Source organism: Emys orbicularis, chromosome 2 (genome assembly GCF_028017835.1).
Source record: "Emys orbicularis isolate rEmyOrb1 chromosome 2, rEmyOrb1.hap1, whole genome shotgun sequence".
In the NCBI taxonomy this organism is placed as follows: Eukaryota; Metazoa; Chordata; order Testudines; family Emydidae; genus Emys; species Emys orbicularis.
The window spans coordinates 180,325,277-180,346,620 of record NC_088684.1 but is presented as its reverse complement, the minus strand read 5'-3'; the positions used below and the strand labels follow the sequence as shown (position 1 = coordinate 180,346,620).

Genomic DNA, 21,344 nt, shown 5'->3' with positions numbered 1-21,344 from the left:
CTAGAGCAGGGGTCAGCAACCTATGGCATGCGTGCCAAAGACGGCATGCGAGCTGATTTTTAATGGCACGCTGCTGCCTGCCAGAGCAGCGTGCCATTAAAAATCCTGGCCAGCCCAGCCCAGCCCGCTCTTCTCCACCCCCCGCGGGGGCAGGGGGCAGAAGCATAGGCGTGCGCATGGGGTGTGCCCAGGCACACCCTAATGCAGGGCTAGGCAAATGGCCCCACTCTTCCGGTGCGGCAAGCTGCGGGGTTCGCGCTCCCGAGCCAGAGCGCCGGGCCGAGCGCAGCAAGCCGCCAGCCCCTCCCCCACCTTCCCCCCTCCCCTGGAGCCATGCCGCCACGCGCACAGCGCTCTGAGGGGCGGGGCTGCCCGCTTCTGCGGGGCAGCATGTCTGGCTGTGCGCGGAGCAGAACATGCTGCTAGGAGCCTCATGGTAAGGGGGCCGGGGCCGGGTGGGGGGGGTTGGATAAGGGGTGGGGGCAGTCAGGGGACAGGGAGCAGGGGGGGTTGGGTAGGGGGTGGGATCCCAGGCGGGGTGATTGGGGCGGGGGGTCTCTGGAGGGGGCAGTCAGGGAGCAGGGGGGGTTTGATGGGGCATGGGAGTCCCGGGGTCTGCAGAGAAGACGCGGGGGCAGGGCCTTGGGGAAGGGGGGCTGGGTGGAATAGGGGCACACACACCCCAGTCCCCTGCCCTGACCCCCCCCACACACACCCCAGCCCTCTGCCCTAACCCCCCCTCACACACACCCAGCCCACTGCCCTGAGCCCTGACCCCCCACACATACACCCAGCCCTCTGCCCTGAGCCCTGACCCCCCCTACATACACCCAGCCCTCTGCCCTGACGCCCCCCCACACACACCCAGCCCTCTGCCCTGAGCCCCGCAGCCCCGCACACCCCCCAGACCCGTGCCCTGAGCCCTGTGCCCCGCACACCCCCCAGACCCCTGCCCTGTACCCCCCTCATACACACCCAGCCCTCTGCTTGACTCCTTCACCCCCCCATGATCCCAGCCCTGACTCTGGCACCCCCACACATACCCAGTCCCCCCTGCCCTGACACCTGCACCACCCTCACATGTCCCCAGCCCTCTGCCCTGACTCTTGCACCCCCCCACATACCCAGCCCCCCCACACTCCATACACCCCCCCACATCCTGACTCTTGCACCCCCCACATCCCCACCCTGAGCACCAAATGGGAGCTCCTACAGACACACACCCCAAATTCCCACCTTCACCCCTCACACCAAATGGGAGCTGCCCAGGTAAGTGCCCCACATCCTACCCTCCTGCCCCAACCCTGAGCCCCCTCCCTCATTTTAGCTCCTGGCCAGACCCTTCACCCCCAGCCATGTGCTCAGTGCACTCCCACCCTCAGCTCAGTGCAGAGAGAGGAAGAGAATGGGACAGAACCAGGGAGAAGGTAGGTACCCACTGTATGTGGGCAGGGCCGGGACCCCAGACCGGCAGCAGGCCAAGCGGATCTGGCAGCCGGGATCCCGGCTGGCAGGAGCCGGCGGATGGAACCCCTGAGCAGCAGTGGGCTGAGCCTCTCAGCCTACTGCTGGTCTGGGGTCCTGGCCGCCGGCCCCGCACAGCCCACTGCCGGTCTGGGGTTCTGGCTGCCGGACCCTTGCCAGCCGGGGTTCCGGCTGCAGGCCCTGCTCAGCCCCCTGCTGGCCTAGGTGAACAGAACCCCAGACCAGCAGCGGGCTGAGCAGGCCAGCGGCGTAAGATCAACATTTTAATTTAATTTTAAATGAAGCTTCTTAAACATTTTGAAAACCTTGTTTATTTTACAACACTAGTTTAGTTATATAATATATAGACTTATAGAGAGAGACCTTCTAAAAAACATTAAAATGTATTACCGGCACGCGAAACCTTAAATTAAAGTGAATAAATGAAGACTCGGCACACCACTTCTGAAAGGTTGCCGACCCCTGTACTAGAGGAAAGGAGTGGGTTAGAGCCAGGGTCGTCCCTAACCATTTAGGTGCCCTATGCAGCCCCCCCGCTGGGGGGCTGTGTGGGGCCCCAGGCCTCCCCCCCCCCAGGGTCTGGGAGACAGAAGCTGTGGGGGCCACTTTTGGGGGGCCCACAGGCCCAGAGTGGCCCGGGGGATTAGTGGGGGGCTGGGAGCAGCCCACTCCGCATCCTTTGACCCGGCCCCAGCTGTGTCGCTCAGGGGAAGGGTCTTGGGGAAAGGGATCCCCCACCACTCACCGGCAGTGGCGGGAAGCAGAGCAGCCCAGCTCCAGCCCGCTCTACTCCACCAGCTCCCAGCCGTGGTGCTCTGATTCCCGCCGCCGGTAAGAGCCGGAGGCGGTCCTTTCCCCAACCCGAGCGACATGGCTGGGGCTGGGGCAAGGGAAGCGGAGCGGGCTGGGACCGCCTCTCTCCGCTTCCTGCCGCCAGTGAGTGCGGGGAGCGATCCTTCCCCTAACCCCCGCACTCACCGGCAGCGGGAAGCGGAGCGCCGTCGCTGGGAGCTGGCAGAGTAGAGCGGGCTGGGGCTGGGTTGCTCCACTTCCCGCCGCTGCCGGTGAGTGCAGGGTCGCTGGGGGAAGAGGTGGAATGGGGGTGGGCCGGGGGCGGTTAAGGAGGAAGGGCAGTTAAGGTGCTAGGGCTGCCCCCACTTGCCCTGAGAGAAGTGGCCAACACAGACTGCAGTTTGCCCCAGAGCAAGGGACTAGACTGGTGACTGCAGCAGGCCACCAAGGTGAGTGGCTGGACTATAGACTGCTGATTCCCCCAAAAGCGGGAGAGACAGTGGAGCGGGGCACAGCGAGCGAGACACCACCGGAGGAGGGCGCCCTGTGGAAGGACTTGAACTAATTACAGAACGGCCAGCAGGAGGTGTTGCAGTGGTGGGTCCCACACTGCTACAAAAGGCCATATGCTGACAGGGTTACAATGATTTATTATTACAATCCTGCAGACTTTTATCAACGATTAACGTATAATTAAATTCTACGCACCAATGCCTTTTACGCAGTCCACCCCAGTCACGTTATCAGCTCCCATTGCAACGAAAGAGTCGAACACATTGTACAGCACCTAAAAAGAAAAGTAGCTTCTCTTAGCATTTGTTCCTGAATCAAGCCAATTCAAATCATCACATGTATGGGTCTGGTAAATCCTGAAATTTTGTTAGACTGAGGTAAAAAAAATCCATTTATTTTGAAGCAGCAAACTGTTTAGAGAATACATAATCAAATAGCAAGAGGCCAAAATATGATAAAAATGAAATCTGTAGAATATATCTATCTGAAAAACTGGCTGTTTTGTCTGCCAGTGTGTCCAAGGGTCTTCCATAGAGCCTATCACTGTAGCAGCAAAGTGATTGATGGAAGTTTTTTTAAAGAAGGCATGGATAGTAAAGAAAGATGAAGAAAAGTGAGAATCATGATAAATGGATTATAATTATCATTTTAGCACAGAGGGTGATTTGTGGGTTAAAAAAAATATTTTAGGTTTTCTGCATCCAAATGGGAGTGGATAGGCAAAATAAAGCACCAAGAAATTAAAAGCAAAATAATTTGATTATCAAATCATCTCTTCGATATAGTGTTTATTTAATTAAAATGTACCCTGGAGCAAAGAGGAGAATTCTACTTTGGTAAGCACCAAATGGGTCTCCGGGCAAAAATTAAACACCGTGCTTTGGAAATTGAGGATAATATTTGGGGAATTATGATAACACTTTCATTGCTACAGGAACAGGGCTAGTAAGGAGATGTTACAGAAATAACTTGAGTTAGCTAGGCTGTATTATAAGTCTCTTATTCCTCTACATTGTAGTCCTCAGAGATATTTATAGATACCCAACTGCTGACCACAGTATTGCAACTCCAAGTATTCAAAAATCATGAGCTTTTTAAAAACAATGCATTTTAAGTTCTGTTTATATGCTTTTTGGTTTCTGGGACTTTACAAGCACTGGGGTCACATTTTAAAACTTTTCCCTGAAACCATCAGCTTCGAGAAACATTTTAAAAAATGAAAGTTGAGATTCCTTTGGGATTCTCTGGATTCCCAGAGCTGGGGCTTTAAGAAAAATACCCCACGTTGCAAGACTCGCAATAAAATCAGAAGAGCTGGTAACACTGCAACTTTTGTCATCTGATAAATGAATGTCACTGAGAAGCAACATTGTCATTAATGACCGTGGAAGCAATCAGATAAATAGTGATGAAAGTTGGAAAGGCCAAGATGACATAAACAAAGAAGGTATGTGAGAGGTGTACATAGATTAAGAGCATATGCAAAATTGGACAAAATGAATACAAGCAGTTCAAAGAACTAGCAGAGGATATCCCAAAACTTTGGGAAATAAATTTAGTAAAACATGATAGTCATGATGACTAGAAATGGCAAATAAAGTATTTGTACCAGAAACCTCATTTTAAGAGTTATATTTATCCAACCAGGGAATAGGAACATACTATGCGACCTGCATGCCCTCTTCATATTCAGATAATTAATACTTGCAACAAAATGTCTGCAAACAAGGAAGACAAGCTAGTAGAACTTGTGTGTGGTAGCTGACACATGAGCAGATAGTCACAGACAATACGCTACTTTATTCCATGGTGGATATATTAGTTCAGAATAAACCCTCCAGAATTGGGGTGATTCTTGGATATGAAATCCTCTTACCACAGTTACAGCATCGTTCAGCAGAGATTCTCCAAAAACGATAATAAACAGAACTTCATTGACATGAACTTCTTCAAACACAGCCAGTACAGCCACAGGGTCCACTGCAGCTATCAGGCTGCCAAACAGAAGGAAGTCCAGCAGCCCAATGTCGAGCTGGCCTAGGAAAACAAAACGAAAACTTACAGATATGTAAAACCACCAGCAAGATGAATCTCCTTATGGTCCTGAAGCAACCAGCCCCAAATTAGTAGCACACTCTTTACATTACAGGCCAAATTCTGCTCTCACTTACTTACAATCAGTTCAAGGGAGTTACACCTATGTAATTAAGTGCAGAATTTGTCCTCAAAGCACATTTCTGGACTCCTTATTCAGACAAAACTCCCACTGAAGCAAAAGTGAATTTTGTGTGAGTAAGCAGCCCACGGTTGGGCACCCGCAAGAAAATTGATTACGGTATCAGACTAACTCAACATTTATTTCAGTATTTTTGTTCTCATCTAGGAGATTAACTTCATTTAGTTCTTCTATAAAAGCACTTTAATTTCATGCTGAACAAAGGTTCCAGATTGATAGCCCTGGAAGCAGATAGCCTCTGAGTGTATCCACAGGACAGGGAACAGTAATGCAAGCATCTCAAACGGGAAGGTCGGCAGAATATAGGAGACCCTTAGAAATTACAAACACATGCATTTTAAAATGAAATATTTAAAAATAATTTCCTCCTTCACTTACTTGCCAAGCTGTGAGGCCACAGTTTTATTGATGATGTCACTAGCACTTCATCCATGCAGGGAGCCAAGTCATGTTTGATGACTCACTGTTTAAAAAGCCAAGTCACCTGCTAGCCTAGAGAAACTGGAAATGTTGCCCAGGCAGGTGGACTGACAAGCAATTGGTTCCTTCCCTGCAGAGCAAGGAAGACCAAAGGAGCAGAGCAACCCTGGTCCTTCATAGGAGGTAAGGAGGTGGCCAGGAAGCAGAGGAGCCCCCTGAAGTGCTCCTCTTTCTCAGGAGGGGAGGGAGAGGCAGAGTGTGGAGTGGCAGAGCCAACTGCTCTTTGCAGATGGCAGGAGAGGAGCAGGAAAAAAGTGTGGCACACGCACTTTTCCTTAAAGAGGAAGGGAGAGGCGCAGAGAAGCTGACATTCCTGCTAAGGGTCTCCTGGCACATCCCAGAACCCTGCAGCTCCAGAGAAGTTGTACAAATGGGTATGGAGTCCCATTCATTTATCTGGGCCTCAGAATTCATTAATGGGCAGAGGAAGGCACCTGAATTAATTAATGGGAGTCGGGCAGGGGGCAGTATTTATTAACTACAGGGAGTTCAAAATTTGTGAAGGGTGGGGGAAGTAGGGCAGAGCCCAGAATCCATTTATCGCAAGGGATGGTGGAGAGCCTCATTTTATTAATTGGTGTACGTGTGCACCAGAAGTTATTTGCTTTGGGGTGAGGGGGACAGAACTGACGTATTGATTTGGGAGTAACAGTTTGGTAATGAACATTGAAGAGCTGTGGCCTTGGTGTGGCATTGTTTGTAGCATGGCAGTGTGGGCACACTTCCCCCAGGCTCATAGGCTCTCTCCTTCTGGTGAGTATGTGTGGAGGTAACTTTTCAAGTCCAGAGTACTTAGGGATTGGCAGGTAAGTGAAGGAGGAACTGACTTTCAAATGTTTGTTACAAAATGCATGGAGCTATTCACCCAGGAGGAGGACCCAAAATTGGAGTCTGGGTAGAGGACCAGACACAACCCACCCCCATCTGGCAGCAGCAAATAAGATGGGAGAGGAATAGACACCATCTCTCCGTCCCATCACCAACAAGCAGGATAATATCATTTTCTGTAAAGCTGACAAGGATTACAGGAACAGAGACATTCCTGGTTTTCAGAAGCACATAGTTACTCTATTTATTTATAAAACAGAGACAGTCATCTTCATTCACATTTATATAGAGTGGTAGTGAGCAGGGGCGGGGGGCAGGTCACAGTCAGGTTGGGGGGGGGGTGGCTTGAGTGATTGGGAAGCAGGGTGGCATCAGTGGCAAAATATTTTCAGGCCTGCCAGGCAGAAAATTCTGAAGCTGGCCCTGCACCTGACTCCAAATAAAGATTCCGTAACATTCTTACCCTCCTTGCTGTGTTTAAGGAAGAGATAGTTCAATGGCAATAACTATGGATATCATGACACTGTAAGACAAATGCCTTTAAAATGAATTGGCTCACCTACATCTCTTATCTGTTTCATATGTTACCAATTATGATTGCTGCTACATTCTTTAAGAACTTCCAAAAGCTAGTGAGCAAATACTGATGGGAAGGTTAGGGTGCATCTATAAATATTACAAAATAGTGTCAAGAGAGGTGGGATTGCTAAACCTGAGTTTTACTTAGGCTATTAAACCTACCACCCATACCCTCTAATTCAATGCGCTGCCACTAAAGAATTATAGAACAATTTTCACTCTGGAAGTCACCTGGAAACTATGACCTTGTCTACATTGCTAAACTTCATAACTGGAATTCATTAAGTGGGAATTCACTGTCCGTGTAGTTCCACCAGTAATAGCAACAGTGTGAGTGCTAGTTTTATGACTGGGGGGGAAACAGTCAGCATGACTTGGGATTGGTTTTCCTTTTTTCCCTTGTGAATGTGGAAGGGTTACAGTGAGCATTAGTTTAACATTTAAGTTATGTTTCTTCCAAATATACTTTTAAAGTAGCATTTCCTTTTCATTATTATTATTATTTTGATCTTCTTGCCTGTTCTATACTTTTCTTCTGCAAATTGTACAAGTTCTAACTAAGGACACTGAATATCATATTTAACAGGTGTTTCCACTCATTTAAATTGAAATCTATGTAATCCAGTTTAGGTGAACTGCTCTCAGAGTGGGGAATAGATCAGAGTTAATCAATTACTAATTCCATCTGTCAATGGAGTTGGAAGAAACATATAATCTGTTTGTTGCTTTTATCACAACTGTGTCTTCAATGGATATACATCCATACATTCAGTGATATTAAACTTTCATCTTTGTTCGCCTGAATAATAAAATTTGAAGTAAAAACAAACAAAATAACAACCCCGCAATACTCCCAGGCACCTACTCTCCAGAGGATGACATGAAAGGTAAAATCCCCAAACTGGCTCCAAGAACTAAGAAGAATCCCAGTACCCTTCCTCCCCCAGCAGCCGGAGTGGGAGAGTTGGGTTTCTCTTTAGGTACTGTACCCAGACTTTTCTCCCTTCTTATATATCAGCATGTGGCTATTAGATTTAATCCTTTGGTTAGCTGGTATCATGTAAGCTTTTCAAGTCCTACTTATCTCTGTTTGCAAGTGACATAGTTTGAATCAGGGACAAGCTTCTCTGGCCTTTTCCATAATTGCGATTAGAGCTGAAAAAGGATCTAATAGGTCATAATACATCATCCTGTCAGCTAAATATGGTGCATACAGTGTATTATCTAGTTCTTTGTGCAGTCTCCTTTTAAATGTTTTAAGCAATCAGGCTCATCCATTTACAGATGACTGTGATGCATATGCTATTGCAGGCTGTAGGAGTGTCAAACCTATTCAACAGAAGGAGCTGAGTCCCATTTTTAACTGTGATTTAAGGGTTGTGGAATACATTTATGACTATACAACCTACCCTCAGTCCACAGTGGAATTCCCATTGCTGTCAATGAGAGTTTGCACAAAGATAAAGGGGAAAATATGGCCTTTATATTGTAACTCGATTTTAGTTATTGAAGCTAGTTAAAATTTTGGAACATATTTGGGGGAGGAGGGGGTTGGGAGGAAGGGTGCCGAAAATGGCCTTTTATTTAAAACAAACTTTTGTCTTAAGTGTTTCCTTTTCCCCAAAATTTTCCATATTTTTAATTGCATTTGCTGAACATTTATCCACATTTTTCATTAACAAAGTCATTTTTATAACATTTTCAAAACAAATTTTGATTAAAAATGTCAGGACTCTTTTTATTTAACTGGTTTGTTACAAGCCCTGCAAAATGGAAATAATTTTGACATTTCAAAATGTTTAATGATTTGTAAAAAATTACTTGTTCTAGTTATCAATCTTATTTTTTATTTAGTCATCATCTTATTGTCCCATTCAGCATTACTCATTGGGAAAATATTCTGATAAGTAAGACTACAACCATTTCTGCGCATTTTTTCACTTCCTTTCCCATCCTTCTTTTGCTCCCCCCCCCCCCTACTTTCTTTGGGTGTCTCTTCTGTTCTTCCCTCTGCATTTCCTTCCCTGCAGCAGCTCCCCATTCCCATCTTGGTGTGGACTTAAATCCCAACCCCTTCACCATCCCAGTGCCTACAATGAGCATCAATTAAAAATTAATTATGACATTTAAAGTATCATCATTACGCTTTATAGATAGTTACACCTCATTGAGGGTAATAGAGGGCAACAGAGTAGTTCACAGCTCTTGAGTCATTGTTTCAAACTCAGAAAGACAACCCTGCCTGGGTGATGCTCTGATCACATTGGAATCAAGCACAATCACAAGGGTTTAGAAAAAGAGAAAAATAAGCGATGATTCTTTAGCATGTGAACATAGGCCATACAAGACACATAAATATATTAAGTGGGCCAGATCTGACCTATGGGCCAGAGGTCTGACAACACTGCTTGATATATATTCTATTTGTAGGCCTCCAGCCACTAAAGGGTAATCCTATCACAAATAATTACAGGACTGGATCAAGTCACATTCTATCCAGTACAGGTATAAGGTATCTCACATGCTAGCCAGTATGTTACAGCCACCCCCACAGCTATCTTCAGGTGCAAAAATAAACCAATTTTGTTTACATGGGAGTGCAGGTCTACTGCAAAACAAGGTAAGGCAATCTCATCCATTTAACTTCACAATAATGCCTTTTTTTAAGCAGCAGCATTAAACCTTAGCACAAACACCCAGAACAATACTAGGCAAGTGAGAAATGGTCTCAGGCTTACAAATCCTAGCAACATGGCTGCCTAGCTTTACTGTAATCTCAGAAGCCAGTGTAAACCTGTCAGAGTGCTAATCCAAGTTTTCAATAAATACATGGAACCAGATCCTTAGAGGCAACAAATTCCTTCCTTCCAGCTCTCCTTTGCAAGGAACATCTTTTTCTCAGAGGTTGCCAGATCACCATACAGACAATGGAAGTTTTCTTGTGTTCATTTGCCCTCTGCTTATCTCTGCTTCACAAAGTTAAGGCACTGAGGTGAGCAAAAGTACATTCTTCCAAACAATCAAAACTATGAACCTGTTCTTACAGAAGGGCTTTCTTGCTGCAGAAAGCTATCACTTTTGGCACTCAGACACCATAGTGATAAGCACTAGAGACACACTAGATTAAATAAAGTACAGAGAAATTAGACAAAACAGATCCTGACCAACTTTAAAAGCCTTGAAAGGTACACAGATTTCACATTTGATTAAAAATGGTAAGGCAAATTATATCTCAGCCAAATTAAAAAAAAAAACCAAAATCTCAAATTTTGCAGGTGCAAAACTGTTGATTCAATCAATTGTGCCTATAAACTTTAAAAAATTGTGGTCCTACTCTGTTAGACCTCTAGGTAGGATTTTCAAAGCAATGCAGGGAATGAAGCCACATGTTTTCCATTAAATTTAATGGAAAATAAGTAGCTAAATCCCAGACACTACTTTAAAAATCGGAACCCAAAAATTACTGTTATTTCACCTGTAATGGATGGTGGGAGCAACCTTTGAGGCTATTTCTGACCCTTTATGTTTAATCATGGTCTGTTCCTTCATGGCAGATTTTTCCCTCTCTAGAATCAGAGTTCACTTTAGAAGTTATTTAGTGGAGTAACAATATTGGGTCAGATTGCCTCTGTTTGCTCCTCTGTGGGTGCATTCGGAAACCACCCGCACTACCCCTTTTGCACCTGAGCAGAAGGCTTCCAGAATCATGGTGCTTGAGTTCCATGAGTAATAGGTACTAGAAAGTCATAGTACAGGTAGATGTGCTACACACCCTGGAGGAGACATATCTGAACAGCAGTGCAGCCACGACTCCATTCCCCCTTGTGGTCTTCTGATTTGCTGGCGTTGAGTTGCTAGTGGTCCAAACCTGGTGCTACTACTACACCTCCCCAAAAAGATGTAACAGCTGTTGCTATGTATGCTTCTCATATCACCTCAGAGACATTACGCATTCATCAGTACTACATAGGCAGAATGCTCCTTGCAAATGCCACTTGGTATTACAGGTCTTCAATCTTACTCTAGCAGGGTGGTTTTTAGCTTTAAATGTTGAAACAATGACCTATTATATAAATACACTTAGAGGGCCCTTGCTTAATTAATACTAGAGCTGAGTGGAGGACAATTCTGTTTCGCAGCAACTTTTGAGATTCGTTCTGCACTGGAACGAAAAAAACCTCTTTTGGAATATTTCTGTTAACATAGAATTGTGTCAAAACGTGTGTTTTTTGGCTTGAAACCCGAGCTTTTCAGGTGTGTAGGTAAGTAGTGTGGTGTGTGTCTCCTGCAAGGTTGGAGAACCAGGTTCAAGTCCCTGCTCTGTCCACTCTGAAGTTTCATTTACCTGAAAATGTTCCAACCAGCTCTAGTTAATACTTGGTGTTTTTCTGTGGGAAAGAGTTATCTGTAATGCAACACTAATGTACCAGCCAGTACCCATTTTAATTAGCAATGACTCTTGAGAATCAGACTTACCCATTATTCCACTCAGGTAAACACCATAGAGAGACATGCCTGTTGTGGCAGCATTCCATACAGTCCCGATTACAGCATACAGAAGGATGGTACCAAGATTTCCAAAAAACAATTTGTTTGGCATGAAGTATCCAGCATCTAAGACGATGGGTGGCAGCAGGTAGAAGAAAAATACATTTGGTGTAAGGGTGAAGGAGGCAATGTGGTCTGCAGCCCACACGATACCGCCCAGAAAGAGGCCAAGGACAATCAGCAGAGCGCTCTCTGGAACCACGCGGGTGACTTTGTGGGACAAGTGGAAAACTGCAAAGAAAGAGAAAAAATGTGAAAGAATCAAAATGCAAACATAATTTGGTTGATATTACAGCTGTTGTTAGTAGGGCTGGTTCTAGATAAGAAAGTGTTAGATAAGAAAGGAACTGAGAGGAAAGGAGAATGAGACCAGATCTCTGAGCTAGGATGGAACAAGATAAATGGGAGATACTAGAGATGTTTGGCAATGAAGTACTGTTAAGGGAATCTCAGCAATTCAATTTTGCAGGAGTTTATGTGAACCTTTGCTTCAGTTTGGCTTAACAGTGGATGTGCACCCCTGACTCAAGGACTACTTGTGATCCTAACCCATGCTGAGTACAGCTGAGCTCATATATAGTTTTGCACTGAAAGACTGAATTTCACTTTCATCTGAAACTCAATCAAAACCACTGAGTTTCTCGTGATGTTAATATCAACCTATAACTCTGCTCAACTAGCACACAACTGGGCCCAAGATTGCTGAAAATTAGTCCAGAAAACAAACATTCAGGACTCCATGTTTTAAGACGTATTGAAAAATCTTCCCTCATCACCTTGCAGAGGTACACAATGATTGGTGACATGATTGTAACAATGATAGCAGCCAGCCTATACCAGTGCTCCCACCATGGCTAACACCAGTGTAGATGCACTCGCACTAGTGTAGGGTTACCATATTTTAATACTCCAAAAAGAGGACACTCCACGGGGTCCCGGCCCCGCCCCAACTCCGGCCCTTCCCCAAAGTCCCTGCCCCAACTCCGCCCCCTCCCCTAAACGCTCCACCCCCCTGCTCCTCCCCCTCCCCTGCTTCCCACGAATCAAATGTTCGCGGGAAGCCTGAAACAGGCAGGCAGGCAGGCAGCAGGTAAGCTGGGGCGGTGGCGGGGGGGGGGGGGGAGCGAGGAGGCGCGGCCCAGTCTGGCCCCCCCGGCCGAGCGGCTCCCTCCGGCGGCCGGCCCCGGCCAAGAGGCTCTGGCCCCGGCGTCTCCGGCCCGGCTCGGCTCGGGCCCTGGGGCGCCGGCCCCGGTTCCGGCCGAGCGCGCCGGCCCCGGCCGAGCGGCTCCGGCCCCAGCCCTAGCGACTCCAGCTCGGCTCGGGCCCCGGGGCACCGGCCCTGGCCCCGGCCCTGGCCGAGCGGCGCCGGCCGGTGGCCGAGCACCCCCAACCCCGGTCCCAGCGGCTCCGGCCCGGCTCGGCTCGGGCCCCGGTTCTGGTCAAGCGGCTCCGGCCCAGCCCCGGCCCTGGCTGAGCAGCGCCGGCCAGCGGCCAAGCACCGCCGGCCCCAGCGGCTCCGGCTTCGGCTCCGGCTCCGGCTCCGGCTCCGGCTCCGGCCCCAGCGGCTCCAGCCCGGACCCAAGCCCCACAACCCCTCCCTATTTTCCCGGACATGTCCGGCTTTTTGGAATTTCCTCCCGGACGGGGATTTGAGGACCAAAAAGCCGGACATGTCCGGGAAAATCCGGACGTATGGTAACCCTACACTAGTGTAACAATGGCAGAGGTCCCTAAAGTTTCCAGGGTAGGCCTGTGAAATAGACCAAGTTGTAACATTTTGCTTCTGGCTGTGTGAATGACCCCAAACCAGGTTAAAACTGGATTAAGGTGACAACACTGGGAGAAGGAGGCAAACTGTGTTCAATAAACATTCTGAAACACAGTCAGTTTTGAGGAGCATCTGGGCCATTAATTCTACAGCTGGAAAGTACCTTCCACAACCTGAGTAATCCAATAAAGAAAACCCGTGTCCCTCCCAGTTAGCATCTTCTCTTTGTTATGAAGGCTGCACTGCCTCAGATTGTTTTGGGTCCCTGAAAACCATTGTTCTGTTTACAAACTATGGCATTCAGGTTTTCAAAGGGTTTTTATTTTTTTTGGTGGTCATTCCCTCCATTACTTGCATCTCCAGTCAGTAAATTATCAACCAATTTATCACATTAAGGAGAAAGGATTACATTCTTTATCCCTGAAAATGAATTTTGCTGAGCCAGACTTACTTGGGTCAGGATTCCCTTTTGCTATGTTTTCAGACAGAGACACGACTGAGAAATGCCCGGAATTAAAAGTATGGAACAAGAATTTTGAAGACGTCTGAAAACCTGATATTGTGAAATAGCCACTGGACTTCATGCTAAATCCTCACTATGCTATAGAATTCTAACAGGTATAATTAAGGAACAGTTTCCCCCCAATGAACAGAATGTTTTGTATCAGCTGAAACTTTCCTTTGCCTGTGGAAAGGTTTGTCTCCAATTGCGCACGGTTTTTGCTATGAACATTGACCCCCCTCTAAACGTGCGTCCTGGTGGCACATTGCTGCAGTGCCCCATGAGCACAGCAGTGAAAGAATCGGGCTCACGGAGCCATATTTCCCTCCAGGCTCTTAAAATAGTGATTAACTGCTAGCCTATACCAGACCTGATTAGATGATTAGAGAAACAGAGTTGTCCTCATGCCTCATGTCACCCTCTAAAGTTTAATCAAGAAATGTCATACCATTTTAATAGCTCGCTATCCTGAAATATGTCCCCCTAACAATGCATCTGGATCTATTGCAACTTGAATTAATGGGAATACACTCATTTCATAGGGCCAGTCTGACAGCTTTACTCACACTGAGTAGCATCTTACCCCAGAAGTAGTCCACTGAAGCCAATGGGAACACTCACTGAATCAGGTGCTATTCACCATGAGTAAAGGTATGAGAATCTAGCTCTTAAACTGAATTAGAGATCCATGTGCTCTGACAACTAGCTTTTGTAAGCTGCAGCTCCTGCCTTTCATTCACCTATATGGTGAACTCCCAGCCAACAATTCTGGACAATAGTTTGCATTTGAATCTACAGGTAGGATGGAATTACAGCAGTTCTGCAGGTGCCAAGGAGGATGGGGTGCAGTTCCCCACAGACAAATAACTCGGTAAAGAATTAATAGTGAAATTTCTGCTTATTCTAATGGTGCACCTGTTGTAGCTATTCTGTAAACAGGTGGCTGGGGATAGCTAGGTAGCAGAGTAGGTTATTTTTTTCACCTCTGCACTCCTGGGTATAAATCTGAATTAGCCTGGTGATTTCAGTACATGGCCACTAGTATTTTTGCCAGTCCAAGACTTTTCAGAGAAGGTTGGACAACATGGTGGTAAAAATGACAGCAGCCACCTTATCCCAATACCCCCAGCACTTCTGTCTCTGTCTATGAATTGTGTTAACACCATTATTTCACCATACTCTGGTCTGCTGTGGAGGTTCTCACTCCCTATGTATTCTTGAACCAAAAAATGACCTGCCATCCACATGTACCACAATCCTTTGCAGCAGCCGAGAATTGTGGGATTTGGGTCAAAGGAGAAGCAATGGGTTGGTGCTGCTCTGAGTTGAGGGGGATTTCTGCCAGAGGCACTTCCCTCCTTCCTCTTATTTCTCCATCCTCCACCCACACCATGTTCAGCTCCACTTTGAGAGGCTGTGAAGCACAACCTGCTTACGTTGTTGCATGTATGTTATCCCAGGGCAGTGTCACGTTGTGTTAGAATGCGGTTTTGTTTTGTCTGATAATAATCATGTCTTGGATTATAACCTAGGATAGACTAGGCCTAAGTCTTCAGTACACAGAAACCCTTCACACACAATTCAGTTCACACATAAAGCAAACTCTGCAATCACTCAGCAGTAGGTCAACAATTGTGTTCAAGTCAAGTATTGTCAGGGCCATCTCTAACTTTTTTGCTGCCCCAAGCAGCAAAAAAAAGCGCCGCCCCGCCGAGCGCCGAGCCGCCGGAACCCCCCCCCGAGCGCCGCGTCCCGCACCGCCCCCCCGCCGAGCGCCGCGCCGCCGGAGCCCGCCCCCCCCGCCAAGCGCCGCGCCGCCAGAGCCCGCCCCCCCCAAGCGCCGCGCCGCCGGAATCCCCCCCCCCCGAGCGCCGCGCCCCGCGCCGCCCCCCCGCCGAGTGCCGCGCCGCCGGAGCGCCACCCCCCACGGAATGCTGCGCCGCGCTGCCCCCCCCGCCACCTCAAGATTGGCCGCCCCTTACCAGGTGCCGCCCCAAGCATGTGCTTGGTCGCCTTGGGCCTGGAGCCGGCCCTGAGTATTGTGATGGATCAACAGATCTCTGTAGGTTAGCTTGTGCTTAGTGTTAACCTCTGTGTTCTGTCACTTTCGTGGACACTGTAACTCCGGCCTTGTCTACAGTTGGAAAGGTTTGCTAGTAAGCTATACTGGTATAGCTTATACAATTTCCCCAAATAGAATAAGGTACACCAGCAAAAAGACTTTTACGGATATTACTGTCTACACTAAGGCTTTTGCCAGAATCACTAAATTGGTTGGGGGGGGGGATTTTTTCACACTCCTAGCTGACGGCTATGCTAACAAAACTTGTTAAAGTAAACCAGGCCTCAGTCACCCAAAACTGATGAAAAGTTACTTTTATAGTACACCTCTACCCCCATATAACGCTGTCCTTGGGAGCCAAAAAATCTTACCGCTTTATAGGGGAAACCGCGTTATATTGAACTTGCTTTGAACCACTGGAGTGCACAGCCCCGCCCCCCCGGAGCACTGCTTTACCGCGTTATATCCGAATTTGTGTTATATCGGGTTGCGTTATATCAGGGTAGAGGTGTATCTTCACATTTTAATATTAACACAAATTATAATCTTCTGTACAGATAATGTTGTATAAAGACTGCTTAAAACAAGTCCTAGTTTCCAGTATACTGTACAAATTGGAAAGGTCTCTCTCTGATGAAAGAAACAAAAATAGTAAATACTAGTTAGCAAATATTCCAAATGTTGAATGGATCTTTAGCCATGAGATTCACAATAAAGCTAATATCCTATGCACATCTTTGCACGTATACCCTTATGATTTTTAGAGAAGAATGAATAGCAACTCTTTAATCTTAGTAAGAAATTAGAAAAATAAATTAGATGTAAAGTCACTGACAGAATATCATAAATGAAACAAATTGTTTTGAAGTACCGCTTTAAATGCTAGCAGTGACCTATGATTTTGTGGAAAACCGATTTGTGTAACCTGGCTTTAGCAAGCTACAGTGCCTCACTGCTTTATCTATTTCTGTTCTCTGTCTTATAGCAATTGCAGAACTGTGTCAGGTTTGATTATCTTTCTTCCCTCTCAAAGCATTGATCATTCTTAGGCCTTCTCTACATTGTAACTTCTGCCACACTGGGGAACCCAGGCCTGATCTACACTTTAAAATTAAGTTGACATAGATACAGCATTCAGGGGTGTGAAAAATCCACCTCTCTGAGTGCCACAGTTAAGCCAACCTAGTCCCTGCTGTAATTCTGCTAGGTCAATAGAAGAATTCTTCCATCAACCTAGCTGCCGCTGCTCAGGAAAATAGACTACCTACATCAATGGAAAACCCCCCTTCATCACTGTGCATTCTACACTATGGCGCTACAGCAGCAAAGCAGCAGTGCCACTGTAGCAACCATAATGTAAAAATGCCCCCAGTTCCACTATGATAGTGCCCTCTACATGGTGAAACTTGGCACTGAACTATGGGGCACAAAAATGCACATCATATTTTAAGAGTGCAGAGGAAGGGGCTCAAGAACTACAATATTGTAGCCAGGTCCCTAGCCCGGTAGACACCACAGTACATATGGCACTCTTGAGATTTCCTAGAATTTTAATGTTGATAATTTAGGCCCTATCTACATTTGCCTGGGAATGGTATTTGCTGAACTAGTTAAACATCCACTTTTCAACCAGTATGGGCTAAGTCAGCTTAAACAGGGTTTGACCGGCTAGTGTTTAAACTGTACGTCAATGTATGTTGAGCATCAGAGAAGAAGGGGCCTTTTAGAAAGAAAAGTCTACTGAGCATCTCACAAAGTAAATGTAGAGTTATTGCTTTCCCTACACCTCCTTTGGGATCTGAGGAAAGGGACTGTGAAATTTAAATTAGTTGACAAAAATCAAACAAACAGTGATAAGTTCTAGGTGGGTCCAGTTTCTCCAGGCTCATAAAGGAAAGTAAAATAATTTGAGAAAGAAGTTCTTAGGGATAATTTGACTAGTTATTTTTAAGCATACTTTAAGAATGCATTATACAGATGGAAACTTGTAAAGGAACTTAACATTTAACAAGCTGTTCACTGCTCTCTAAGATAGTCTGCAACGGTGTTGCAGCAAATCACTCAACAGGCAGATCTTTTGATTCTTTCCATTCACTGACTAAAATGAGAATTTAAAATGTTAACACGCTTTGGTTTAATGATATCTCAGAGGACTAGGTTACATGACAAAATAGCTAAAGAGGAGCTGATATGCAACTCCTGCCCATTTCAATCATTATTCTTCCTTAACATACAAATAAAAGTTTCTTTAAGGATAACCTTCCCAATGTAGGTTTTCATTCATAAATAACCTCTTTATCTAACTGAGCTGTATTTAATGAATACCAATGAATAATGTTTTCACTCATTAAACAAAAAAGTTTGGATGACTTGGTTCTATAATTATATCTATTGATTCTGGCTGAAGCCACTGGCAAAACTTCCATTAATTTCACTGGGTGCAGGGTCAAGCCCTAAATACTCTGAGATTAAGCTTTTCTTCAGATAGCATCTTTTACTTTCCTGGTAAGGCATTGATCAGGAAGTCGTGTATGAAATCCCCTAATATAGCTCAACAATGCATAAGCTGTTATCTTATATCCATTGTATACAAGTTGGAAAGTTTTATTGATAGAAGTAAGATTTTTCTGTGTATAAAATCAAAAGTGATGTTTCTCCTTTTTTTCCTCTCCTAAAAATAACCGTAACAAGGTTTCCTCACTGCCAAAATACATACTGTAAGTGAAAATATTGCCATTTCACACCCTTTATAGCATCTTTAAAAAAAACGTACAGAAAGAAATTCTTCCCCCTTGCACTCTCTTCAGGATGCATGTCATATTCTTTAAATTGTATGCCCTTCAGGACAAGTCCTCTCTTTTCTACATCTGTCCAGCACATAGCACAATGGGGCCCCATTCCCAACTGGGGCCTCTCGGCACTATATAAATATTTACCAATAATAATAATTTCAGCCATCTACCAAGGGCACGATGGAAAATATTCTGTTAGCAGTAGAGGGAAACAGACTGGTTTAGGTAAAATAAGAACTACCGGTAACTTAAAACCAAAATCTGGACCCAAATGAAAAATGACAAAGCATTTATTTTCATGTACCTTTGGACAAAAGCAAAAGTGCTGGGAATTGCACAAGAAAGTTGGTGGTTGCAAGATTTTTAGTCCAATTTTTTCAGACCCAGGTTTTAAGTAGTTCACATAAAGTTCGTATGAACATAAAAGGAATATATGAACATTTGGAGATTCACCCCTTACTAACTGAGAGTGACTCATCTGAATTATTTGTTGTATCCGCTGTTCTGTCAATCAGTCTAGAGATTCACTGACTGTGTGCAGTGAGTCTGTCTGTCCTGCTTTGACTTCCTTATTTTTACACAGGAACACAGGAATTACCATACTGGATCAGGCCCATTTAATTGGACATCCTGGGCCTGATTCTCTACTGCCTTGCAGCTTGTGTAATCATTCACAGTTTTGCAAAGTGAGTGCAAAATGCTACCCGGATTAGTAATTCTTTACACAGTTGTACATTACTCCACAAGGTACAAGGTAGGGGAGAAACAGACCCTTTGCCTGTGACAGCGTCCAATAGTAGATGCTTCAGAGGAGGTGCAGAGAAATTCCATAAAGAAATATCCTGCCCACAAGCCTTCTTTCTAAATATCAGCTAGTAGCTAGAAGCATTGAGGTTTATATTCTTTTTATTATCTTATCTAATATATCTGTGGCTGTTCTTATTAGCCATATAAATTGGAAATCCTTCTTTGCCTGCTTAGCTCTTGGCCTCCGTGCTGTTTTGTGGCAGTGTCTTCCACAAATTTCATTTGGTCTTTTTTTTTTTAAATCAGATTTGTTAATAAATCTCTAATGTACTATGACAGTGTAAACAGGAGCATTTGGTTTACCCTTTCTGTAATGTTCCATATAGCTCTATCATGTCTCCTCTTAATCATCTCCTCTCTAAACTGTTCCAATCTTTTCATTCTCTTAAAGAGAGACAATAATCTGCCCATGCCTCTAATATTTTTTTGTTGTCAGACTCTGGAACTCTCAGTTCCTTAAAAATCTTTGAGAGACAGTGACCAAAAATTAACAGTTTTCCAACTCAGGCTGTACCACTGATTTATATAATGCCATTATTATTTTCAGTATTATTTTTGATCCGGTTAATTTTACATGCTAACTCTTTTGTTTATTTGTTTTTTACCTGCCACTGTTCACTGACCAGATATTTTCATTGAGCTGTCAACATAGGATACTTTTTCCTGAGTCTCTAAGATTAATTTTAGCAATGAGCATTTCAGATTATTTCTTCAAACTTTTCATTTGTCAACACTGAATTTCATCTGCCAGCATGCTGCCCATTCACCCAGCTTTATTAGGTCCCTTTGGAGTTCCTTTCAGTCTTCTCTAGTCTTGGCTAACCTAAATAATTGTGTGTCATCTGCAAATTATGTACTTTCCTGCTCACCCCCTTGTTCAGATTATTAATGAATATTTACTAAACAGCAATAAATCTAGTATCAACCATTTGAAGAAACCCACCATTCACCTGTGCCAGATTGAAAGTTACCCATTTACTCCCACACAGATTTCTGTTTCTCATAAAATTTCAAATCCATGAATGTATTTTACATCTCATCCCGTGGCTAATAACCTCTGATGACAGAATTTTTGAAAGTCCAAATACATTTATATCAGCCAGCGCTTCTTTATCCACTATTCTGTTGACATGCTCATAGAATTATAGTAGATGTGGTTTTCCTTTACAGAAGCCATGCTGGTCTGTCTCTATCGTACCCACTCTCTTTTTTATCCGCATTTCAAATAGTTTACTTGGTACTGAAGTAAGGCTTTCTGGGTAGTTCCCAGAATCACCCCTTAGCACCTGTTTTAGATAGGCATAATATTGGCTGCCCTCCAATCCTTTGGTATAGTAGTCATTTTTAATTGGTAATTTTGTTAGCATCTTCGTAGCTTCAATCTTAAATTCCTTTAGAAGTTTTAGATGTTTATCATTTGGTTCTAGGCATCAGCTACTATTTAGTTTATCAGTTTGTTCCAGCACTAACTCTTCTGACATCTCTGATTATGCCTTATTTTAATTACCTGGAAAAAAAGGTACCTACTCAACTTTCTTTGTGGTGAAGATTGATGCAGCTTCTCTACAGTAACGTTATTCTTCATGGCTCCCTTTATTCCCTGGTAGCCCAGCAGATCCAATGATTCTCTCACAGGCTTCCTTCTTCTGACATACTTAAATAATTTCTTATTTGTTTTTTTATCTTCTGAGCTATTTGCTTTCCTAAATCCCTTTTGGCTCGTCTCATTTCCCACCCTACATGCAATGCATCGTGTCCCTTCTATTGACTTCAGTTGGGATGGATCTCCAGTTTTTGAAGATTACCTGTTTGGCTTGATGGAATAACCTCCTGAACTTTCCTATTTAGCCATACTTTGGCCTGGGATCCTCAGAGGTATCCACAGTGATCTGTGGGTTGGTAGTAGGGTCTCCGCCAAGTATGGCATGTAGCTCTTTGTAACAGTGGTAAGT

General features: G+C 45.0%; 1 protein-coding gene across 1 annotated transcript in view; it reads right to left on the bottom strand.

The window, feature by feature from the left end:
- Positions 1 to 21,344, bottom strand: part of SLC9A3 (solute carrier family 9 member A3) — a 73,408-nt gene that overhangs the window by 25,730 nt on the left and 26,334 nt on the right. The window contains exons 2-4 of the mRNA XM_065399056.1: positions 11,390 to 11,692; positions 4,667 to 4,827; positions 2,986 to 3,064 (exon numbers count right to left, since the gene is read on the bottom strand). Coding sequence (XP_065255128.1) covers positions 2,986 to 3,064; positions 4,667 to 4,827; positions 11,390 to 11,692 — 543 coding nt within the window. The remainder of the gene's footprint in view (positions 1 to 2,985; positions 3,065 to 4,666; positions 4,828 to 11,389; positions 11,693 to 21,344) is intronic.